This window comes from Siphateles boraxobius, unplaced genomic scaffold (assembly GCF_051911475.1).
Source record: "Siphateles boraxobius isolate OS27281-9 unplaced genomic scaffold, OSU_SipBor_1 31, whole genome shotgun sequence".
NCBI lineage: Eukaryota > Metazoa > Chordata > Actinopteri > Cypriniformes > Leuciscidae > Siphateles > Siphateles boraxobius.
The window spans coordinates 2845020-2864994 of record NW_027508931.1 but is presented as its reverse complement, the minus strand read 5'-3'; the positions used below and the strand labels follow the sequence as shown (position 1 = coordinate 2864994).

The following is a 19975-nucleotide window of genomic DNA, read 5'->3' as shown; positions in this document are numbered from 1 at the left end:
GTTTTTGTACATTGCCATTGATATAATGCATTGACCAGCTGACGCCATTCATGGAAAGTACCCTTAAACGTTAAAAAGATGACAGATTTTTACTTTCCTTTGACATGGCAAATGTCTGTCACTGTCTGTTTATTCATCTGTCTGTACAAATCACCATGATCAACGGCTTGTTAATATTAACTTAACATTTAATACACATGCACAACGTGTAAAACAGGAAGGGCATAGTCTTAGGAAAAATAAACGCAAATATCGCGTTGGCTTTGGTTTTACTGTAAGTAAATACAAAACGCAACAAATTTACATATTTACATATTTAAGTATACTTTAAAGAACAGCTTTTTGATAAAAAAATTCTTTAAATTGAACAATATATTAAGTTTAATGTAATCCACTGTTGTTTTGTGACTTTTTTTTTTTAAGTATTGTTTGAGGCTGTTTAAAAAGTATCGATTTGGCACCGGTATTGTAAGAAACCCAAACAATACCAAACCCTACTGAAATAAGGCTGTGGATGACCTGCTGTCAGTTCATGCACTTTACAATGTCCTTGTGTGTAAAGGCCATTCGTTTAGGCAGACTTAGCAAGGGCAAAAGCCATTTCTCATGCAAAACAACTGTATTGGTGATTGTGGGTTTCATAGTAACGTGTGTGTGTGTGTGTGTGTGTTTTTTTTTTATTATCCTATATTATTTTCCACTGGAAACTTGTTTTGCATTCGAGAGGAGCTCTGGTGTTTACTCTACCCGGAGCACAATGACCTGCATGGAAATATCATGTCTGAGTCTTAATTTAGATGGTAATACTGGGTAGAATCTCTGCCTTGCCCTCAGCCCTTTTGTTTACAAGTGCTTGTTCTGCGTTGATTGCAGATTTGTACCATTAACAAAACATCTTGCTGTCAGCATATGATCTGGGCCTGTGGGGGCAATGTGGAGCACGTGGTGTGTTTGTTTCCAGAGATGAACTGTAATCGTCTGGTTTTACAGTTTGCATTGAATTATTTATTTTTTAAATTATTGTACTTTGCATCTTATGAGTTTTTAAGTAAAATAATAGGCCTAGATCCAGAGTTACAGATCACGTGTCCTTGAAAGTTTTTGAAAATAAACATGCATAGAATAGATGCAGGTCCTTGAAAGTGCTTGAATTTATTTTGTGCAAGAAGTTTTTTGCTCGAAATAACTATCCTATCCACTAATGTGTTATTTCGCCAACACTTCGTGGCCTGTGCATTCTAGCTTGCTTGATTTGCGTTATTTGCGCGCATTTAAGGTTACGTTAAGTGTTTCCCGTGTGAGGCACCTTGTGTTGTACATTGCCATGGCGTTCAAGCGCACAAAACCACTACGATGGTAGTGGTACCTCAATGTTTGTTGTTGGACAAATTTAATTTGTGTTTTTTTTGTTTTTTTCTTGCCTAAGACATGGCAAGATTTTTTTCCGTGTAGACAAATTGGTGAGAAATTAGAAAAAGCACCTTTACCTCAGAGCTGGATGCCTGCAGGGGTTTCAGTCACACGTGAGGCAGGACTAGGCAAAACCCTTTTTACATGCGTGACCCGTCACATCTGCCCTTTCAAATAATAATGTAGCAACACTGGAACAAAAGGCAAATGGTCTTTGATAATTTGAAAGGCTTTCATTTCTTTTGTTAGTATTTAACAGCTCTATGATTGACAGATGTTAGACTGTCTGAAGATGAACACTATTTGCTGTGGCTATAATGGCAAGGATTTTAATAAGAGGTCTCATGAGCACTGCATTGTGCAATTTAATTTTTTGGTTGTCATGTTATCGCTAGTTAAATCTGCTGGGCATTTTTTGACGAAGGTAAGGGACCAAAGGTCACAAGAGATGGTCAGAGCCTTGTAGTGTCACACTGAAACGTTGATATGAGGCCACCGTCTGGGCCTTAATGTCAGTTTCAAGAGCAGAAAGGTCAGATTGTTTTAATCAGCCTCATTCTAAGCATGTGTGCATGTGCTGGGGTATTTTGGGTAGTGTTGATAGGTGATACTTAGTGGTGTATGATGTGGCTCTACACTATGAGCTTCTTTATAGCAGTTAAGACTGGCGATATTGGATTTGTTGTAATGTGCCACGTTCTCCCTCTCTATGCTCAAAGACATTAAAGTGCCGATAAATCAGCATTTTTATGCTTTTGTGGTTTTGTCAGTGCCGTTTATGAGCAGCGTGTGTAATTGTGGAGTGTTTTGTTTAAGTTGCCGGCTGTCGTAGAGGTGCCGTGCTGTAAAGACTCTTTGTCTGGTCGACATGAATAAAGGCAGCGGCAGGAGGAGGAGCTGTGTAATCTGACACTGCTGGGCTCATGAACCGGTCCCACTCCTAGTCCTCAGAGAGAGAGAGACAGAGAGAGAGCATGCTGACTTCAGACTGGCATTTGACTCCTCAACCCACAGGCAACAGTGGTGACGGTGCAGGCGGGACTCTCCTTCTTTCTGCGGTCGTTCTGAGAGTTCGCTCTTCTGTGCAACAGCATGTTTCTTCCTTCCCCGTCTTCACTTGCCGAGTTGACGGGGTATTCTGAAAGTCATGGGAATGGTCTTTCTCAAACGAGTCCTGGAATGTGCTTTTAAAGGGAGGAAAACCCGATCAACTCGACTCCTTAACCCTGTTTTTAGTTTTTTCCCTCTTCCCTGGGATTGCTGCTTAAGTCTCCTTCCAGACGCTGGAAACTGGATCTACTTGTGTAACATTCCTAGATTACACCAAATCCTTTTTTCTCCCCCACTTCCCGTACTTTCTTTGTACTCATCCTGAGCTGTTCTTTACTAAAAAGCAAGTCTTTTAAAAAGGAAATCTCCTGCTCTCCACTTTAAGGAACGGCTGCTGGTACTGTGCAAATTGCCCGAGTGTGTTGGTGTTCGGGACTCAGCCATTCCTCCTTTGGAGGGGTTGGTGGTAGGGATACCTTACAGTGCCCCTAGGCGACCTGTTGGAGCCGTGTTTCTATCTTGCGGTGTCATTAGAATGAGACTGTAGGAAAACGATTGAAACTGGAAAGGAGGAACTCTGTCTTATGGGACCTTTTGTTTTTATGTAAAGAGTATGATGAAGAGTCAATCTGCTCCCCATGTCTGCTACGGTTAGACTACAGCCTGTGTACTCATGGAAGGGAGTGCTCAAGCTCTTCTCTTGCATTGCGGCCCGAACTGCTAGTAAACCTAAAGGTAACAGAAATATGCTCTCATTGTTTACTACCACCACTAACTCACCTGTAAGAGGCAGGCCATTTCATTCGTCTCTCATTCACTGTGTTAAAGTTAGCCAAAGACTGTTTTGTCCATACAATGAAAGTCAAAGGAGTTCAAAGCAACATTGGGCCCCATTGACTTTCATTGTATACATGAATATCAGTCACATGACCTCTTATGTCATCCGCTCTTTTACCAGTTGACTGCCGCCATCTTGAGTACCTGCCGAGTACTGTCTACAATACTGACGGCATTAGCTCATTAGCTAGGAAGCAGATTTTCTCTGTTTGTTTCACTTTATACATAACCAACTTTGTTTATGTAAACTCTGTGTGTATTTGACAGTATTCGCGCAATAAGACTAGAAAGATAACTTCGTTCAGTAACCTGTCGCTGTTGTTAGACAGGCTTACTGCGCGTGCGCTTCAGGTGTACGCACTCAGAAAAGCGCTCGTTAGAACCGCGCATCAACACGTGAATGACTTGTTAGCACATGCAAATAATGAACTTATGTGAACTGCATTGTCCCGTTCCTTTGCGTTAACATTTGATGTGAATATACGTCGCGTTGTAGCCTATGTTGCTACGGAGGCGCCAGAACTGCAACTGATAGAATGCACGATACTACGACATTTCTTCAAAAGCAGATGGTGGATATATTTTAATCCACGATCATAAATCGTGATATCGCACACCCCTAAGCTAGCGTAAGCTCATTATCATTTACATCCACTCACCACAGACAACATGAACACTGCACAGAGAGTTTGCACACACAAACCACTGTTATAACATAAAAGCAACCAGCTGCGGGCATGCTTGGGCATGATATGATTGAAGGATTTTGACTGAATGCGCGCAAAGTGCGTTCCCTTAATAATTCCTAAAAAGCTGACATCAGTTAATCGCGATCTCACATCTCTGTTAATATCAATTAAGCTGACTAGTGGTCGACCGATATGGGTTTTTTGATGGCCGATGCCGATATCTTAGAGAGCAGGGTGGCCGATATAAAGCCTATATATATATATATATATATATATATATATATATATATATATATATATATACATACAGACACACACTTTATATTTATATAAATCAATATTTGATAAATTTAATACATATTTAAAAATCTTTAAAATAAACATGCTTAGGCCCTATACTTTAGATGGCAACTTCTTGAATCTGCAATCCTATTACAGAATTTTTCACAAATAAAGTAATTGTTTAAAAATATATGAATATGTGAATAAAAAGGAAGTAAACACTGTAACAGGGCACTCAGTAATCTGGTAATTAATAAACGCTAATTTTACATACAGCACACAGTGAAAACGACATGAATATGACACAGTGGGCCACTGACTGGATATAGCACAGCATATTTTAAAATGAAGGATTTAAAGTGTTTCGATCGGTTCTCCTGTGAAGCTGATGTTCTGTTCGCATTCACTCACTTCGCACGGACTGTCACTCGCAGGAACACGTTTATGCAGGCTACAAATGCACACTTCACAAGATATCACAGCTGGATTCGATTAAATCTGCAAGGTTTGTGAAATTAAATGTTTATTTGATATTCAGAGATTTGTTTAAATTATGTAGATGCGCATTTGCTGAATGTTGACGGTAAATGAGAAAGTATTTTAGGCTGATTGTTTGCCTTTTCGGTTACAAATAATATAAAAGCAAACGTATTACTTTTTCGAATACCATTTACTTTCTTTGACCAGTTCTGCAGCCACCGGTTCTGTCTAACAAAGTATTAGATCTGACTGACAGAGATCGTAAACTAATGAAGACGGAGAATGTGAGTGAGCGCTGTGTGATCAGGTGCTGCCGTTCTCCTCTGGTGCTGGTGTTCTCAGCGCCGCCCAGCAAAATAAAAGTCCCGCTTCCAACACATCGGCCAATCAGAAAGACTTATCGGCTGATCCCGATATTTTTAAAAAAGCCAAATATCGGCCGATATATCGGCCGTGGCGATATATCGGTCGACCACTAAAGCTGACTGCACAATGAATCTTTCATAATATATACACTTTGTTTGTTACAATTAGTGGATTTGTCAGCATACAGAGCTCTGAACAAAAAGTCTGTTTTGAGCAGTGAAGGGGAGTCTATCTTAAATGCTTCTGATTGGCCTTTGCGTTGAAGAAATCAACACGTATGTCTGTGATTGGCTACATCGCTCAACGCTGCAAACGTGTTTTAAAAGGAAACTCTGGCCTGTAAATCGTTTCTATTTTGTTTTAGTTCTTGTTGCTTTTCTGCAAAAATGTATCAGTTTTTATGTTTTATTCATAGATATTTCTAGTTTGCGGGAGTCCCGCAAATCGTTTTATTCTCCGTGCAACGCGCACACACACAGCGAGTGCATTGCCGCTCGCACTCGGCCATCAAATCTAGTCCCGCACCGCACTCTTTTGCATTGGGAGTGCACATCTCTAGATCAAGGGCCCGCCCAAGGATAGTGACGGGAAATATCGGCCCGCAAGTTCGGGCTCGGCCAGAGAATAAGCTCTAGTTCCTTTGCGACTGACGTATCGATCTTGCCGAATCAGGTACTCAAGATGGCGGAAGACAAGTTTTAGAATTGAGTGACGTCAGTGAGGAGACGTTGGTGACATCATCTGATATTCATGTATAGAGTATGTACCAAAAAACACAGACATTTTGACACAAACCTTGTTTTCTTTGGGCTTCTGGTTACATTCCTATGCTTTCTACTGTAGACGAAGGAAAAGTTGTCTGTTTTGAGAGACAACACTCTCTTTTCTCTGTTATAAAATGTTGAGAACCCTCCCATCCTTGATTTTGTTTTCTTTGTCTAGGTGTGTGTTTGTTGTCATAGTTTGAGTCTATGGCATGCAAGGGTAACTTCAATGGAGCTGTCATCAGACATACCGTATGCATTGTTCCAGCGTCTTGTACCCAGCGGTGCTTTTCTGTTCACTCTTAGTAGTGTAGTAGTGCATACTAGGATTATACATGCATGTGTTTGGAATTGGTGTGGACTGTAAAGTGTTGTGAACACTAAAGGGGGACGGTACAGTGAGGGCATGCTGTGACTCGTCTGCCTGCTCAGGGAACTATGACTCACAGACAGGAGGAACATGTGTTTCTGTGGCTTGTACATCAAGAGACAATAAAATCATGTCGACTACCTTGGTATTCAAATATTTTTAAAATATGAATACGTAAATAATGCTAAAGAATATATTGCTTTTTATTGTCAATTTCAAATTGTCAATTGTATTATGCAATTTTGAGACGCAAGGAAAGCCTCTCCAGTAACTGAATAGCTAGAATTTCATTAAATTAATTAAATCTGTTTATTTTTTGAAAATCAGATTGAAAAAAGGCAAAATTTGTTTGGATCTCAATGACACTTTTCTAAATGTCATTTATAGAGAAATATGTTTTTATTTTTCAGTTTAATTTTTTATTTCTTCAAATAAAATGTTTTTATTTTATTAATTTCCATTGAAATTAAATTTTGATTAAAACTAGTGGCTAGTTACAGCACCTGAAAGCATACACTTTCGCTTACTAGAATCCCCTACAAGAAATATAAATGTTACCTACATTTTTCAAAAAAATATGCATGTCCATTTGTACTAACTACCCACAATACATTTATATTTCTTTACCTCATCGCACATTTTTAATTTTTTCATGCCAAAGGTTTTCGCTGGTGGCTAAATGACTGCATTAGTTTTATGACATAGAATTGGTCCTGAGATTCAGAACGATCACTATACGACTTGTGAAAGGCTTCATAAACTTGATGTTGTCATGATGTTCTCATACTAGCAGCTAAGTCAATTACAAATGTTGATATCAAAACAAAATTGAGTTTTCAGCTTTTAAGTCCCTGTTGGCTTTTGGTCATGCTGATCCATGCTATTGACCATCTGCCAGATTTGGACTTCGACACCACCTAATCTGCTGAATAATTTTACCAGATACTTTAATGCATATTGATCGTCCTTCCATTCTGAATGGCTTCTGATGAAATATTGAAGTGTGGCCTGATGTGGAGAAATCAATGTGAAGCCCAACCGGAATTGTGCTCTGCATTAGTCCTGCCCACTGTGAGTATCTGCTTTAATAGGGGCTCACATTACAAAAGATAAAAACGTATTTAGGGCTGGGCAATATGGTCAGAGTTTTTTCTTTTTCTTTTCTTGCCTGAATGGAGAAACAACTGTATTTTTGACTTTTTCTATTTGAATTTAAAAAAAAATCACATACTGCCTAATGTTGTCTTACAATGTTAATGTTGAAGGCTATGCAAACAAATATATGGTTAAAATGTGAGTAACCATGTAGGCTATGCTATATGTGCAAAAAAGGGTTAAAACAAACAAAAAAAGTTTTTTAAAGCATATTTTAGAATTGCTACATCAAAAAAATTTAAATAAATCAAAACAAAAGCACAGGGTATTTGTTAAATTAGCCTACATTTGATTACCCCATTATAATAGTCAATTTACAGTCACTGCTATAATAAAAATACACTTATTTGTAGGTTTAAAATTCTACATATTTTTAACAAATATTTATGCAAAATGTAGTTTAGCGGAGACTTGCTTGCAAAAGGCTCGTCCACTCCTGACACCAAAATGGAAATATTTGCATGACTTTTACATTTCCATGTATTCTCCATCTGTAAATGTTGGTTATGCACCGAGGAAAAACGGCCATCTTAAATGCAATAAACAGTACAAATCTCTGTCAGAGCATGTGACGGGGCTAGCTGCGTTGAACTACATGCGTTAACTATATCTTATGAGTTATTTTGAATAATATAAAGCATAACTCATGTTTAGGACAATTTGGATAATGCACTTTCCCCGCAGCTGCTCACTCAGCTGTCCTCCGCTAGTTTTCAGATGTGCTCGTAATACCAAACTAACTTATATTGATATACATAGTAAGGCCTCATTCTGTATCGTTTATAAAAATATATCGTACAAACTCGGTGTACCGCCCAGTCCTAGTTGTATTCATAGGGGCACTAAAAGGAGGTCTGTTAGACGGGTGTGTCTGTTTCTCTCAACATCCCGGTATGAGGAAATATCTGTTTTACTTGTTTTTTACTTGTATTGTTCCCGGCTTCATTGAGTCTTCTGTTATTATACTCTATTGCACAGTTGCTATAGAAAAAACAAAGGTGTTGGCGTTTAGAAAGTCATTCTTGTCTTAGAAGGATGCTTTGTTGATAAGAAGCATTTGGAACTAGGGCTGGGGCGGTATGGATTTTTTCTAACCGTGGTTGAAAAGCAAGATTTTCCCGCGGTATGGCGGTAAACCGCTTTAAATAGCCAGCCCCCCCCCCAACCCCCCCACCCACGATAGCCTTTCGCGCACGCACCAGAAGTCGTTTCTGCTAGACAGACTTAGTTAAATATTGTCACCTACATCCGAAAAAAAACTAGCACAATTTGAAAGTCAAATTTTCATCAAGCAGTAATTTGGCATGAACCAATCACTGAATAGATTCCCTTATTTAAGAACATTCTCAGATACATTCGCATTGAATTCATCATTTTCAGGAGAATACATTATGATGTTCACATTGGAAATGAAAGAACACCTATTGCAACATGTCTTAATTACAAATATTATACTCCATATTTATGTTTACATAATATAGTGTTATTTTTTATTTAATCTATGTCGATTATATGAAGAGTGAACAGCATGAGTAAGATAGAATCATAAGATGGGTCAGAAAGGATTTTGACCACTTTATTAAGTTTTGTTTTGTAGAAAGCCTTTCTTTAAATTAAATTTCATTTTGTATAAATTGTACCTTAATTTTAATCACTGTTTCATTAACTAATTGCCTGTAATTAAGAAATAAGAAGCAAATAGCAGACATATAATCAGGAGGACATGGAAGCGCGGGTGCGATCTCTTGCGGGTGAACTGGAGTTAGTCTCAAATGAACCGAAACTCGGCGTAGGCTGGGCCTAAATGTCTACTTTTAAACAAAATTCAAAACGAAATGATAACATTTTAGTCTACAGTAGCCTAGTCAGGTAAGGTCAGGTTTGCCGATGTGCGTTATAGGCTATTTATTTATATATATTTATCCCTGTGCGCCGATCGGAGACTGAGTTCACTGCTGATGAACTGCTGATATTCTGGGGATACAACATAGCCAATATACTAGGGACTTTAGCCTTTAAATATCTTTGCTGCATTGGATCTTTTTAGAACAGCCAAGAGCTTTCTAGCCTCGCGACAGCAGCGCCTCGCATTGCTCATAGACCTTAAAACAGTCAGCGCATCGGATGCGGTTTCGAAAATTGATCAAAAAATGTTGGTGCGGGTGGATGGCGGACAGATGATGAGTTTTGTGATGCGGTTGCGGATAAAATAATAATGGCCCATCCACGCATCTCTAATAGGAATGGAATGTTATGATGTGTCATGAAACATTGCGCTCCTCAACTCGTGAAAGATCGGATTTGCTCCATCTTTTGATAAGTTTTGTTTAGAAAACCTTGAATCCATGTAAGCCACCATATCATATCATTAGACATAATCCATGTCATTAGAATCAATGAATCCATGTCATTAGACACAACGTGCACACATGTGCAGGCCAAGGTTATTTAATTTTTTTTTTTTTTTTGCGGTGATGACAGTGACGAGCTCAGACCCGCGGTTTGAGTCACGTGACCGCGGTATTGCGGTAACCGTCCCAGCCCTATTTGGAACACTTAAGTAGTTTAGTTGACGTAGGAACTTAATGACACTTTAACAGCACGAAAAACCTTTTTTTGGGGGTTACACAATGACCAAGTTAACTTGCTTTCTTTTTGCTTAACTTGCTTTTTTTTTTTATTCTTATAATTTGTAGTATTATGTTTCATGTTTCATGTTGTATTTGTATTTGTATAGTCCACTGGAAGCCTCAGTACCAAAACAAATTCCTTGTGTGTGCAAGCACACTTGGCAATAAAGCTCTTTCTGATTCTGATTCTGATTCTTTCCTGCACTGACTACCGGTGAGACTTGATTTTCACCTGTCTTTATTATTTGGGGAAAACCTTTTTTAATTGTAAAATAAACCAGGAAAGCAGTTGGAAAAAAGACAATGAAAAAAGTCCAGATCCATCTATGCATTTTACAAAACTAACAAAACCTCTCTCTCTTTCCAGAGGTCCACACATTTCAAGGAAAAAAGAAAGACGTACTTGGGAATCATATGGACGAAGGCAAGTATTCAGTTTTATGTTCTCACTGTGCATGTTCTGAAAATACAATAACAGTAAACAGAACTCACTCACACTTTTTGGGGTAAGCTAGGCAGAATCCTCTGCCAATGTGCAGGCTTTTTTTGGAAATGTAGGTTCGTTGAAACTTGCAACAGGGTTGGGTATTTTTTGGCTGTGATGCTTCAGTTCATTTTCAGCTGATGTTTACTTTAGCTTGAGTTCATGGGGATGTGGAAGGCTTCTTAGTGAAGCGAATGGAGAAGTGGCAGAGGAAAGATAAATAAGGATTTGTGCATGCATTTACTCAGTCCCCATCTGGATAGCTGGTCAGATCTGTACTATCAAACTCCCATTCCCTCTGAGCCTGTTACCACAGGCAGAACCATTAGACATTGCAGAGTGACCCATCCCTACCAAAACGTTCCCTTGTGGGCCACATCACGCTACCATCTCCTTGGCCTTAATCTTTTCATCCACCAGAGCCCTGAATACTGAACCTCTTTTTCTTTTCTTTTTTTTAACCTCTATTTAACTAGGAAAGTCACATTGAGGTTAAAACCTCTTTTACAAGTGAGACCTAGTCAAGACAGGGTATCTGTGCCTTCCATCAAATCTAGAAGGGCTTCTTCCAGAGAACTGTTCCAGAACGCGGTTTACAAATTAAACTAGACCAAAAGCAGTTCATTTTATTGGAACGTATCCCAGAATACATCCCACAAAACCCTTCTGCAGTCATACATGTTAACTGTACAAGCTTGTTTCCATAGCACATATAAGCCTCATAGAGAAAGTGAAAGAGCTAGTCAAACTTTAATCCTAAATTTAAATGGCCCACAAAGCTTTTATTATCCATTTTGAGAACTGACTTCAGATGGTAACACCTACTGAGTGAACAAAGCTCTTGACCACAAACATCTCCATGGAGTCTGGCATCAAGTGTATTCAAGTGTTTAATTAATGTAGATGTTTGTAGCAGTAGTTAGTTTAGCAAGTGCCATTGAAAATGACTTTCTTTAATCTTAACATCTGGCAATAGCTTACAAATAATCATGTTATGTTTGGACCAATTTCATAGTTGCATTTAAATAGAAATTTTAAGATGCAAAACTGATTAAAATAGGCCTAGTTTTTTTTTTTCTACACATCAATCTTTTTTTCCATATATTGTCCTAATTGTTTCAAATGTTTATTTTACTGAAGTAATGAAGTTACAAAATTGTAACAAGCTTTATTAAAATATTTTAAGATATTTTAGGCTAGAGGTCTCTTTTTAGAATTCTCACTTTATCTATGCAAAACTTTGAAAGGTGAGATGCACACTTATATAATATGCATTTACAGCTTCACAGATAGATGGTGGTCCTTGTGATCAAAAGCTTTGTTTACTCAGTAGGTCTTAGTATTGGGTCGGCTTAAACTGCACAGTATTCTTTAGTCAAAGGTTACAGAAACAAAGTGGATGCAAGTATGCAAATGCAAATTCTTGGGAAGTGCAAATTATTGGCCAAAGCATTGCAAGCAAGTAGTGCCATTGTACATAATACAGGTTTTAGGTGGTAATGCTTCCGATTGTCTGCCATTAAACCAGATGTGTTGTAAGTAGCTAGCTATATAAATTTTGTGTTGCCCTTTTTGAGCTTTTTGATCAGTGTATTATACTTAAAGGGTGCTTCTCATTTCTTATTTGTGCATCCTCGCTTCCTTTCCTCGCTTCCTTTCCTCGCGTCTCAGCTCCACTCCCTGTAGGATGCGAGGGAAGGCTGCGAGGAAAGAAAAAGACAGCTTTTTTTATACATTGGAATACTTGATCACTCGAGTGTCACTTAACGGCATCATCAGCAGCGCTCAAAGGATCTGCCCTTATGTTGTTGAAGTTTGGTTATTTAAGAAATTCATAATAAATAATAATAAAGCAAGATACCCTTTTGAAATATGTGAGATGTGTGGATTATATAAACTGCAAAGGTAAAGTATAAATTAAAACGATTGCGATCGATGTAAAGGGGGAGGAGAATTGATAGTGCGTCACGTTAAGTCGATAAAACACTTCCACATTGTACACACCAGTGTATCCTCGCTCATGACTCCTCTGGAAGCCTCCTCACTCCTCGTTCCTCGACTCCTCGCGGTGTAATTAGAGAATTGAGATGTCCTTCAACATGGCTGAGCTCGATCGGTCTCCGGGTCATAGGATGGAGGGCGGAGGAGAGGGGAGCAAGGAGGGATATTGAGAAGCACCCAGTGTATTTTGGTCCAACTGCCTTGCTTGAACTCAGCACTGCACTAATGCTGATGATACCCTCAGCATTAATGTTGATTTTTTTTGCTGAGGCTCCATTAATCTGATGTATTAAAGTTACCTGTCTACCGGAGACACAAAATAACAGTCTGGGACATTGTGCCATTTTTAAACTCCAGCTTGTGCAGTGTAGGCCAGTTGCATTGCATTTTGTTCTTCCTAACTCCATTAGAAGACCTAACAACGAGTCTGCTCTAACCACTTCCTCTGGGGTTACAGGATTTCCTGTTATATGTGATGGACTGCAAACTTTCCACTGACATAGCAGCTCAGCACTGCTGGAGAAAAGAGACACACCACAGTTCTTTTGATTCCCAGATGAAGAACTTCACAAATAGAAAATTCAGCAATGCCACAAGGGCTCTTACCACGCTTTGCTTTCTTCTAGAGTTTTAACAAATCCTTAGTGAAGTTGCCTACTTTGTCTCTTTTTTTTTAAACCCAAGTCTACTATATTTATGTGCCATGTAATTTTTCTACAGTGCTTTCTAGACTCACTAAAAATGTGTAGGGAATCTACTCTTGGCACAGTGGACTAAAAAGAGAAACAAATTGCAAACCATCACGATTTACATTATAGTTTACCTAAATAGTAACGCATACTGGACATAAAGCCTTTTTAACATTGCATTGATTTAATAATTCATTGACATTTACTCTTGCTTATTACTTTGAAGGTTATTTATGATAAGACTATTCATGAGATGAAGAACATGATGTTTAAACATGCTGCGTTGGAATACTCACCCCCCCATATATTTAGCTTTGGCAGAAGCAGGATATTTTGCCTGCCAACCCCAACTTACAAAAGTCAATGTCCATAAATAATCCTTTCTCACAAGTCAAGCACTATCCCTCAAACTATTCCCTTTCAATTAATTTTCACTTTTTTTTCTCTTAGTGAGACTCATGCATCACTTCAGCTGTTGTTAAAACCTCAGCTTAATGGAGCAGCACTGTTGTAACAGTAATGTACGACAGCCATCAGCTGCTCCGACTGTTTCGTGGTGGGAGGTTGACTTACTATCTCTTTGGCTTAACTTCAAGCAGACAGGCTGTCTTTGCTTCTCTCATTGTATCGGACATCTCCTCTGGACATGGACACGCATCTCAACAAAAGCCAAGTCTGTCCAGTCATGCTCCTGGAGGGCCAACATCCTGCAGAATTTAGCTTCAAACTGCTCCAATACACCTGCGTGGAGTTTCTACTAATCCTGAAGACCTTGACTAGCTGGTTTAGAGTGGTCCTCCAGGACCAGGATTGGACACACCTGAAACAAGTTAACAGGTCACCTGTAAATTGTTTCTTTAAAATGTGTACAGATATTGGGGGCTCGTCTGGGATTTGACCACACACCTCCTGCACTCAAGCAAGAATCATAGGTTCATTCAGATGTGCACAACATGACTTGTGACTTGTCCAAGTAAGACGGTGTTCCTGTTGTTCAAACAGTGCAGTATTGTGCTAGACTATTAACACCAAGATTTTGGGTTAGATTCTCATGAACTTGTAAAAATGTATATCCTGAATGCACTGTTGCTCTGGATACAAACATCTGTCAAATGATATTGTAAAACAGGTCCTAGGACAATAATAAATTATACAAGAACACAAGTTTAACCCTTCTAAAATCTGAGATTTCTGATTGGATGTTGTTCCATGACTAGGGGTGCGCCGATCCGATACTCAGTATCGGTATTGCTCCGATACTAGCAATATTTGCCTGATCAGGTATCGCCAGACGAGACCATCCAAATCCGATATTGTATAGCCTACGTAATAGTACGTATGTTATTGTTATACAACACAAAAGGCACAAAAACATTATAAAGCACTATAATGTTTTCGTGTACTGTATTCCAAGATTTGTGAAGCCATTACATATAGTTTAATGTGAGGTACAGATTTAAATCGTTAAATTAATCTTCACCTAAATGCTTCCCTCCGCTGCGGCTGTCATTCATTCTCAGCACTCAAACAGCGCGTCACGCTCGGGTAAAACAGTCAACACGATGAAACTCTCTCCAAGATGAGTCAATGTTCCTATTATACTGTCGATATGTAGATAAAGGTCTATGGTTTGCATAAAAGGACTTTAACGTGCTGGAGTTTCACATGTTACTTTCACAACACAACTCCTCAGTGATCACAACACTGGAGTAGAGAGCGATATAATTGCTCTTCACACGCACATTAACTGAAATTTTAAACTGTTAAAAGGCTCAAACTAATGAATAAATAAAGAAATATATGTATATCTTACTTTTGTGCTTTGAACTTTTCAATGCGACGCGCTGCGCTCCGTGACTCCATGTTGCTTCGAGTGCATCATTCTGCGCACGGGGTGCGCATAAGGTTTCGTGCCGCTCTGAATTGGAGCCTTTCATATTACAATACTTTTGCGCAATGGCAGTTTATTGATAGCCTTAGTTGTTCTGTCCAATCTATGTATCATATGTTGCTGATTCATTAAAAAGTTGCGCTTAAAATTTTAAAATAAATGTATTTTAATTATATAGTATATATTTTGTCTGTATTGTTTTACAAAGTAAGGAAAATAATGTTTAAGTCAAGCTTTGATGCCTTTTAACAAAAGAATAATCCCAGTCTCTTCCCCACAGTGAGGCATACAGATACAGTTTATTAGGTAATTTGGCACTGTTTTTTTAATTATTATTTTAGTATTGGATCGGTATCGGCCAATACTGAGTCCCAGGTATCGGAATCCGTATCGGAGGCAAAAAAAGCGGATCGTGCCACCCCTATCCATGACCAATGGATGTTGATCCAGGAAAATGTGTAAATCATGTTAGGAATCCATATGATTTGCAATGATACACTTGGAAACAAATGTTTATCTGTTTGTTGGCATTTCTAATCTCCGAGTCTTTGACTACAAGCCTAGGAAGACATTGAGGGCATGGTGTTAGCTGTTGTGCTTGGACTAATTTTGGCATCAGTTATACTTTGAGAGCTGCTCATTGAGGGGGCTGAAAATACTTGGCTTTATCACAGCAGATGTGTTTACAAGCAAATTCTAAGCCACCTACATGCACGCACAGCTCGCCGTCTATCCTCACCCCCACCCTCCTTTCTGGCATTGTCTTTATTCCTCCACGTGAGACGATTTACTATCGTCTGGTCCTGCCACACTGCTCCTTTGGTCTGTAGTCTCTTTATTCCTCACTTAATTGATGTCTGTGTTAAATCTGCAATCAGTCTTTTTAATTTGCCCCCTGGTGCTGATTTACAGTTGCTCTTGTGCTTCCTATTAACTGATGTGTAGAAGCAGGATATATATATATCAGTTAGGGTGTTACAGTTGGGTCTCACCATTCCTTTTGTCATGAATTAGGCAAGAATCCATCCCAAGTCCTATACTTCTCTACACAGGTTGTCCCATACACATTCACACTTCTTACAGTAGCTTGTTGCCATAGGAACACTCTTGCAGCAGACATGCACTCTGGTCTTCTGAGTCCACTCTCCATGTCTAGGTTTTTTTTTTAAGGGTGAGGCGTGAAAATCTGTGCATTTTACTCATGCCAGAAATAGCTGCCCCAAGTTTTCCCTAGAGGCCCTTGTCTGACTTATCGGTGGCACTAGACCGCTATATCTGAGCCACTCAGGGAGAACAGGCATTGCCTGGCTCACAGCACTGTTGAGACTTTTTCATCGCTCTTTAAAGTTCATACTGGTGAAATCCGCAGAAACTGGTAATTTTTACCCTGAGGCTACATTCTAAAATGTCCACTTTGAAGCAGAAGTGCTCAGAACAGTGCATTAGATGCAAGTTGATCTCTGCTGTCATGCATAATGCAGTTGCTTAGCTTGTTGTGGGTGTAAATGTGTGCACCTCCATTTCTTTATGGTTGTCTGGTAGCCAAGCTAACTCTCTTCTTTATCTCCTTTTCTTTAGAAATGAGTCGCCAGACTGCCACAGCGCTGCCCACAGGAACCTCTAAGTGTCCCCCTTCTCAGCGCGTCCCAACCTTGTCGGGCACCACCGCATCCAACAGTGACCTCGCCAGCCTATTTGAGTGTCCTGTCTGTTTTGACTATGTGCTGCCGCCCATCCTGCAGTGCCAGAGCGGCCATTTGGTTTGTAGCAACTGCCGGCCCAAACTCACCTGCTGCCCCACCTGCAGAGGCCCACTTGGGTCAATCCGCAATTTGGCCATGGAGAAAGTGGCCAACTCAGTGCTTTTCCCCTGCAAGTATGCCTCATCAGGCTGTGAAGTTACCCTACCGCATACAGACAAGGCTGAACACGAGGAGCTTTGTGAATTCCGGCCATACTCTTGCCCTTGTCCTGGCGCCTCCTGCAAGTGGCAGGGATCTCTCGATGCCGTCATGCCTCACTTGCTGCACCAGCACAAGTCCATAACCACGCTACAAGGTGAGGATATTGTCTTCCTGGCCACAGACATCAACTTGCCTGGGGCAGTGGACTGGGTCATGATGCAGTCATGCTTCGGCTTCCATTTTATGCTCGTGCTGGAGAAGCAGGAGAAATATGACGGCCACCAGCAGTTCTTTGCCATTGTGCAGCTGATCGGCACACGAAAACAAGCGGAAAACTTCGCCTACCGGTTGGAGTTGAACGGCCACCGGCGGCGGCTCACCTGGGAGGCGACGCCACGTTCCATTCATGAGGGCATTGCCACCGCCATCATGAACAGTGACTGCCTGGTGTTTGACACCTCCATTGCTCAGCTGTTTGCAGAGAATGGCAACCTGGGCATCAATGTCACCATATCCATGTGCTGAGGACTAACAGCCGTGCATACTTGAACACATACACACACATACAAACATGAAACCAGACATTTCAAAACACCGCAGGATACCTTGAGTTGTGCTTGGGGGACGGGGGAGTAGCTAACCTAGGGAACTTTTTGCTGTTGTACGTTCCAAATAGTCATAAAAAAAAACTGTAATTGGTTGGACCGTGGCACATCCAACCAAACATGACTTTACTCCTGGTTTCTCAGTTTTATGCTACAATATTATATAAATTAAATAATTAATGTATTCTATATTTTTGAGAGCAACATTCATTGCCCTCGAAGTCATAGGAAAGCCACGTATGTGGAATGGACATTTGCAGATGTGGCATTTGGAACAAGGGTTTGAGGAACAGCACGCAGAGCTGGATGGCGGTTGGGAATATTGATCAATTTTGCGGTGGGTTTGCTCAAAAGGTGCAACCCTTAGAGCATTTCATTCTGTTTTTGTTTCCCAAGACGTTTCACATTTCAGTTCAGATAAAACACTAACGTTCATGTTCAAATACTAGGTTTTGTTTTATGTTCCCCCCCACCACACCTTTCCCCTCCTCTAATTTTCCCTACCTTGAGTATGATACAGAAAGGTTCTGATAATTGGTGCATGACAACTGGATTAGTTATACCAAGTCCAGATTTCATTTTAGAGGTTGTTTGTTTCTGCCTATCATTGCAGTGTTTCTCCTGTTTGTTTTTGAAGGGAAAGTTTCATAACTTGGCACACGCACATCAAGCCAGGTTGTAAAAATAGTCAAGTTTTTTTGTTTTTTTATCAATGCCACACTTCTTTTGTTATAATATAAAAAACTCTTTAACGGCTAGATTGAAGTTGTGCAGTACGCATGAGATCACAAGTTTTGTTTCCTGAGATGGGAGCCCTCCATTACAAACAGTGGAGTAAGCACTGCACTGAATATCAGGCTAGGAACAGTGGCAATTATTACAGTTATAATGATATTGTCATAATTATCATTTTGTAATGACTTATAAGAAAATGGAATGAAAAGGCTGTTGTAACCTTGTGGCTAATCTTCAGTGTTTTTAGATAGTGTTGTTCTTCAGAAGACCTCAATGTCTTCTTTATCTCTTTTTGTAAGTCAATATTTTTGTTGCTGTTGTTCTTTGTATGTCTGTATTTCTTTTTTTTTGTTTTTTTTTGCAAGGATAGGGTGAAGCAAAGCCAAACATCTCTGTGGATACATTGTACTGTTGCTAGTCCTGATCTCTAATTTTATTTGTTTTATTGTTTGTTTTGTTCTATTTTGCCAGTAAATAAATCTATCTTTTTCATACCCATTTTCTCACTCCTCTTTCTAAGCTACAGCTGATGGTGATGATGGCTTTATTTGTTTCCCCCTTCTCCTAATAGGTGAGAATGGGTGAAGCAAACAAGTGCTCGACCAACTAGATGTTTTGTCATAATTACTTTTCTTTGTCCATGTTAGCCAACCTTTCAACTGTAGTGTGCTGCGTTTTAGTGTAAATATTTTAGTCTGATTTAAACCTCTTTTTTTCAAAAATGTTGTTTAATATGTTAATAATGTTAATTCAGTTTTTTTTTATTGTCATGCAATTCTTCATGAGCTGCAGTTCATTTTCTCAACACAAATTAAAGGTGTAGTAAGCGATTTCTGTAAAAAACTGCTCACATTTTAAATCAACCCAAACACACCCCACCTTCATTGCTCCGCCCCCAAAATGCATGAACACGCAATTCAAGAGTCTATGTCTCTCATAGCAAAAGCAAAGTAATGCTTTGTAAAAAAATAAGTTGACGAAATAATGACATGGAAGAACAGAAAACGCATGAGTGGACATGCCCCCTACTGTTGATTGGCTACAAGTGTTGTGGTGCTTGGTCCGGTCTACAAAAGCGTTTCTCCGAAATAGTTTACTGCACCTTTAGACCTTTAAGTTGTTTAATCTGCACTAGGTGGTTCATTGCTTAGAACTTTTAGGAGTATTTTGAAATCTTAATGGAGAAAATGAACTTCCAGAACCAAGACTGCTGACAAAGTGGGCAGTTATTGTTGTATTCTATATTTCCTTTTATGGTACTACTGAGATCAGAATTAATGACATGTATTGTGCTCTTGCTTTAGATGTTTTGGTAATGACATGAACATCCTGGGGGGATTTCCCTCAATGTTAAATGCTGAAATGTGTCATTTCTTTGTCGCTAATATCATTTGGAGTTGCAAAATGATTCTCAGCTTTGTGCAACATTTTTGTCTTCCATTTGTTGGACAAACATTGCCTCAACCAATAGCATTAGTTTGGGGTTGGACTATGTTGCTAGTCAGGATGCAGCATTTATTTGTTTTGGGGAGATCAACCTACAAATAGCCTATAGCTGTGTCTACACACTGTTCTTGAAACAGAACCTGTTTTTAAGTTAAAAATTGTGTGGGAAATAGGGCTTCTCACAAAT

At 39.5% G+C, this 19975-nt stretch overlaps 1 protein-coding gene across 3 annotated transcripts in view; it reads left to right on the top strand.

The window, feature by feature from the left end:
• Positions 1–18836, top strand: part of siah1 (siah E3 ubiquitin protein ligase 1) — a 29240-nt gene extending 10404 nt beyond the window's left edge. The window contains exons 1-3 of one of the 3 annotated variants that reach the window (XM_077193342.1): positions 2352–3195; positions 10401–10457; positions 16677–18836. In XM_077193342.1, the coding sequence (XP_077049457.1) occupies positions 3099–3195; positions 10401–10457; positions 16677–17527 (1005 nt within the window). In that variant the 5' untranslated portion in view covers positions 2352–3098 and the 3' untranslated portion in view covers positions 17528–18836. Of the gene's footprint in view, positions 1–2351; positions 3196–10400; positions 10458–13511; positions 14181–16676 lie in introns of those variants that run through there. The other 2 variants (XM_077193343.1, XM_077193344.1) reach the window with 2 other exon arrangements.
• Positions 18837–19975: the final 1139 nt, after the last annotated feature.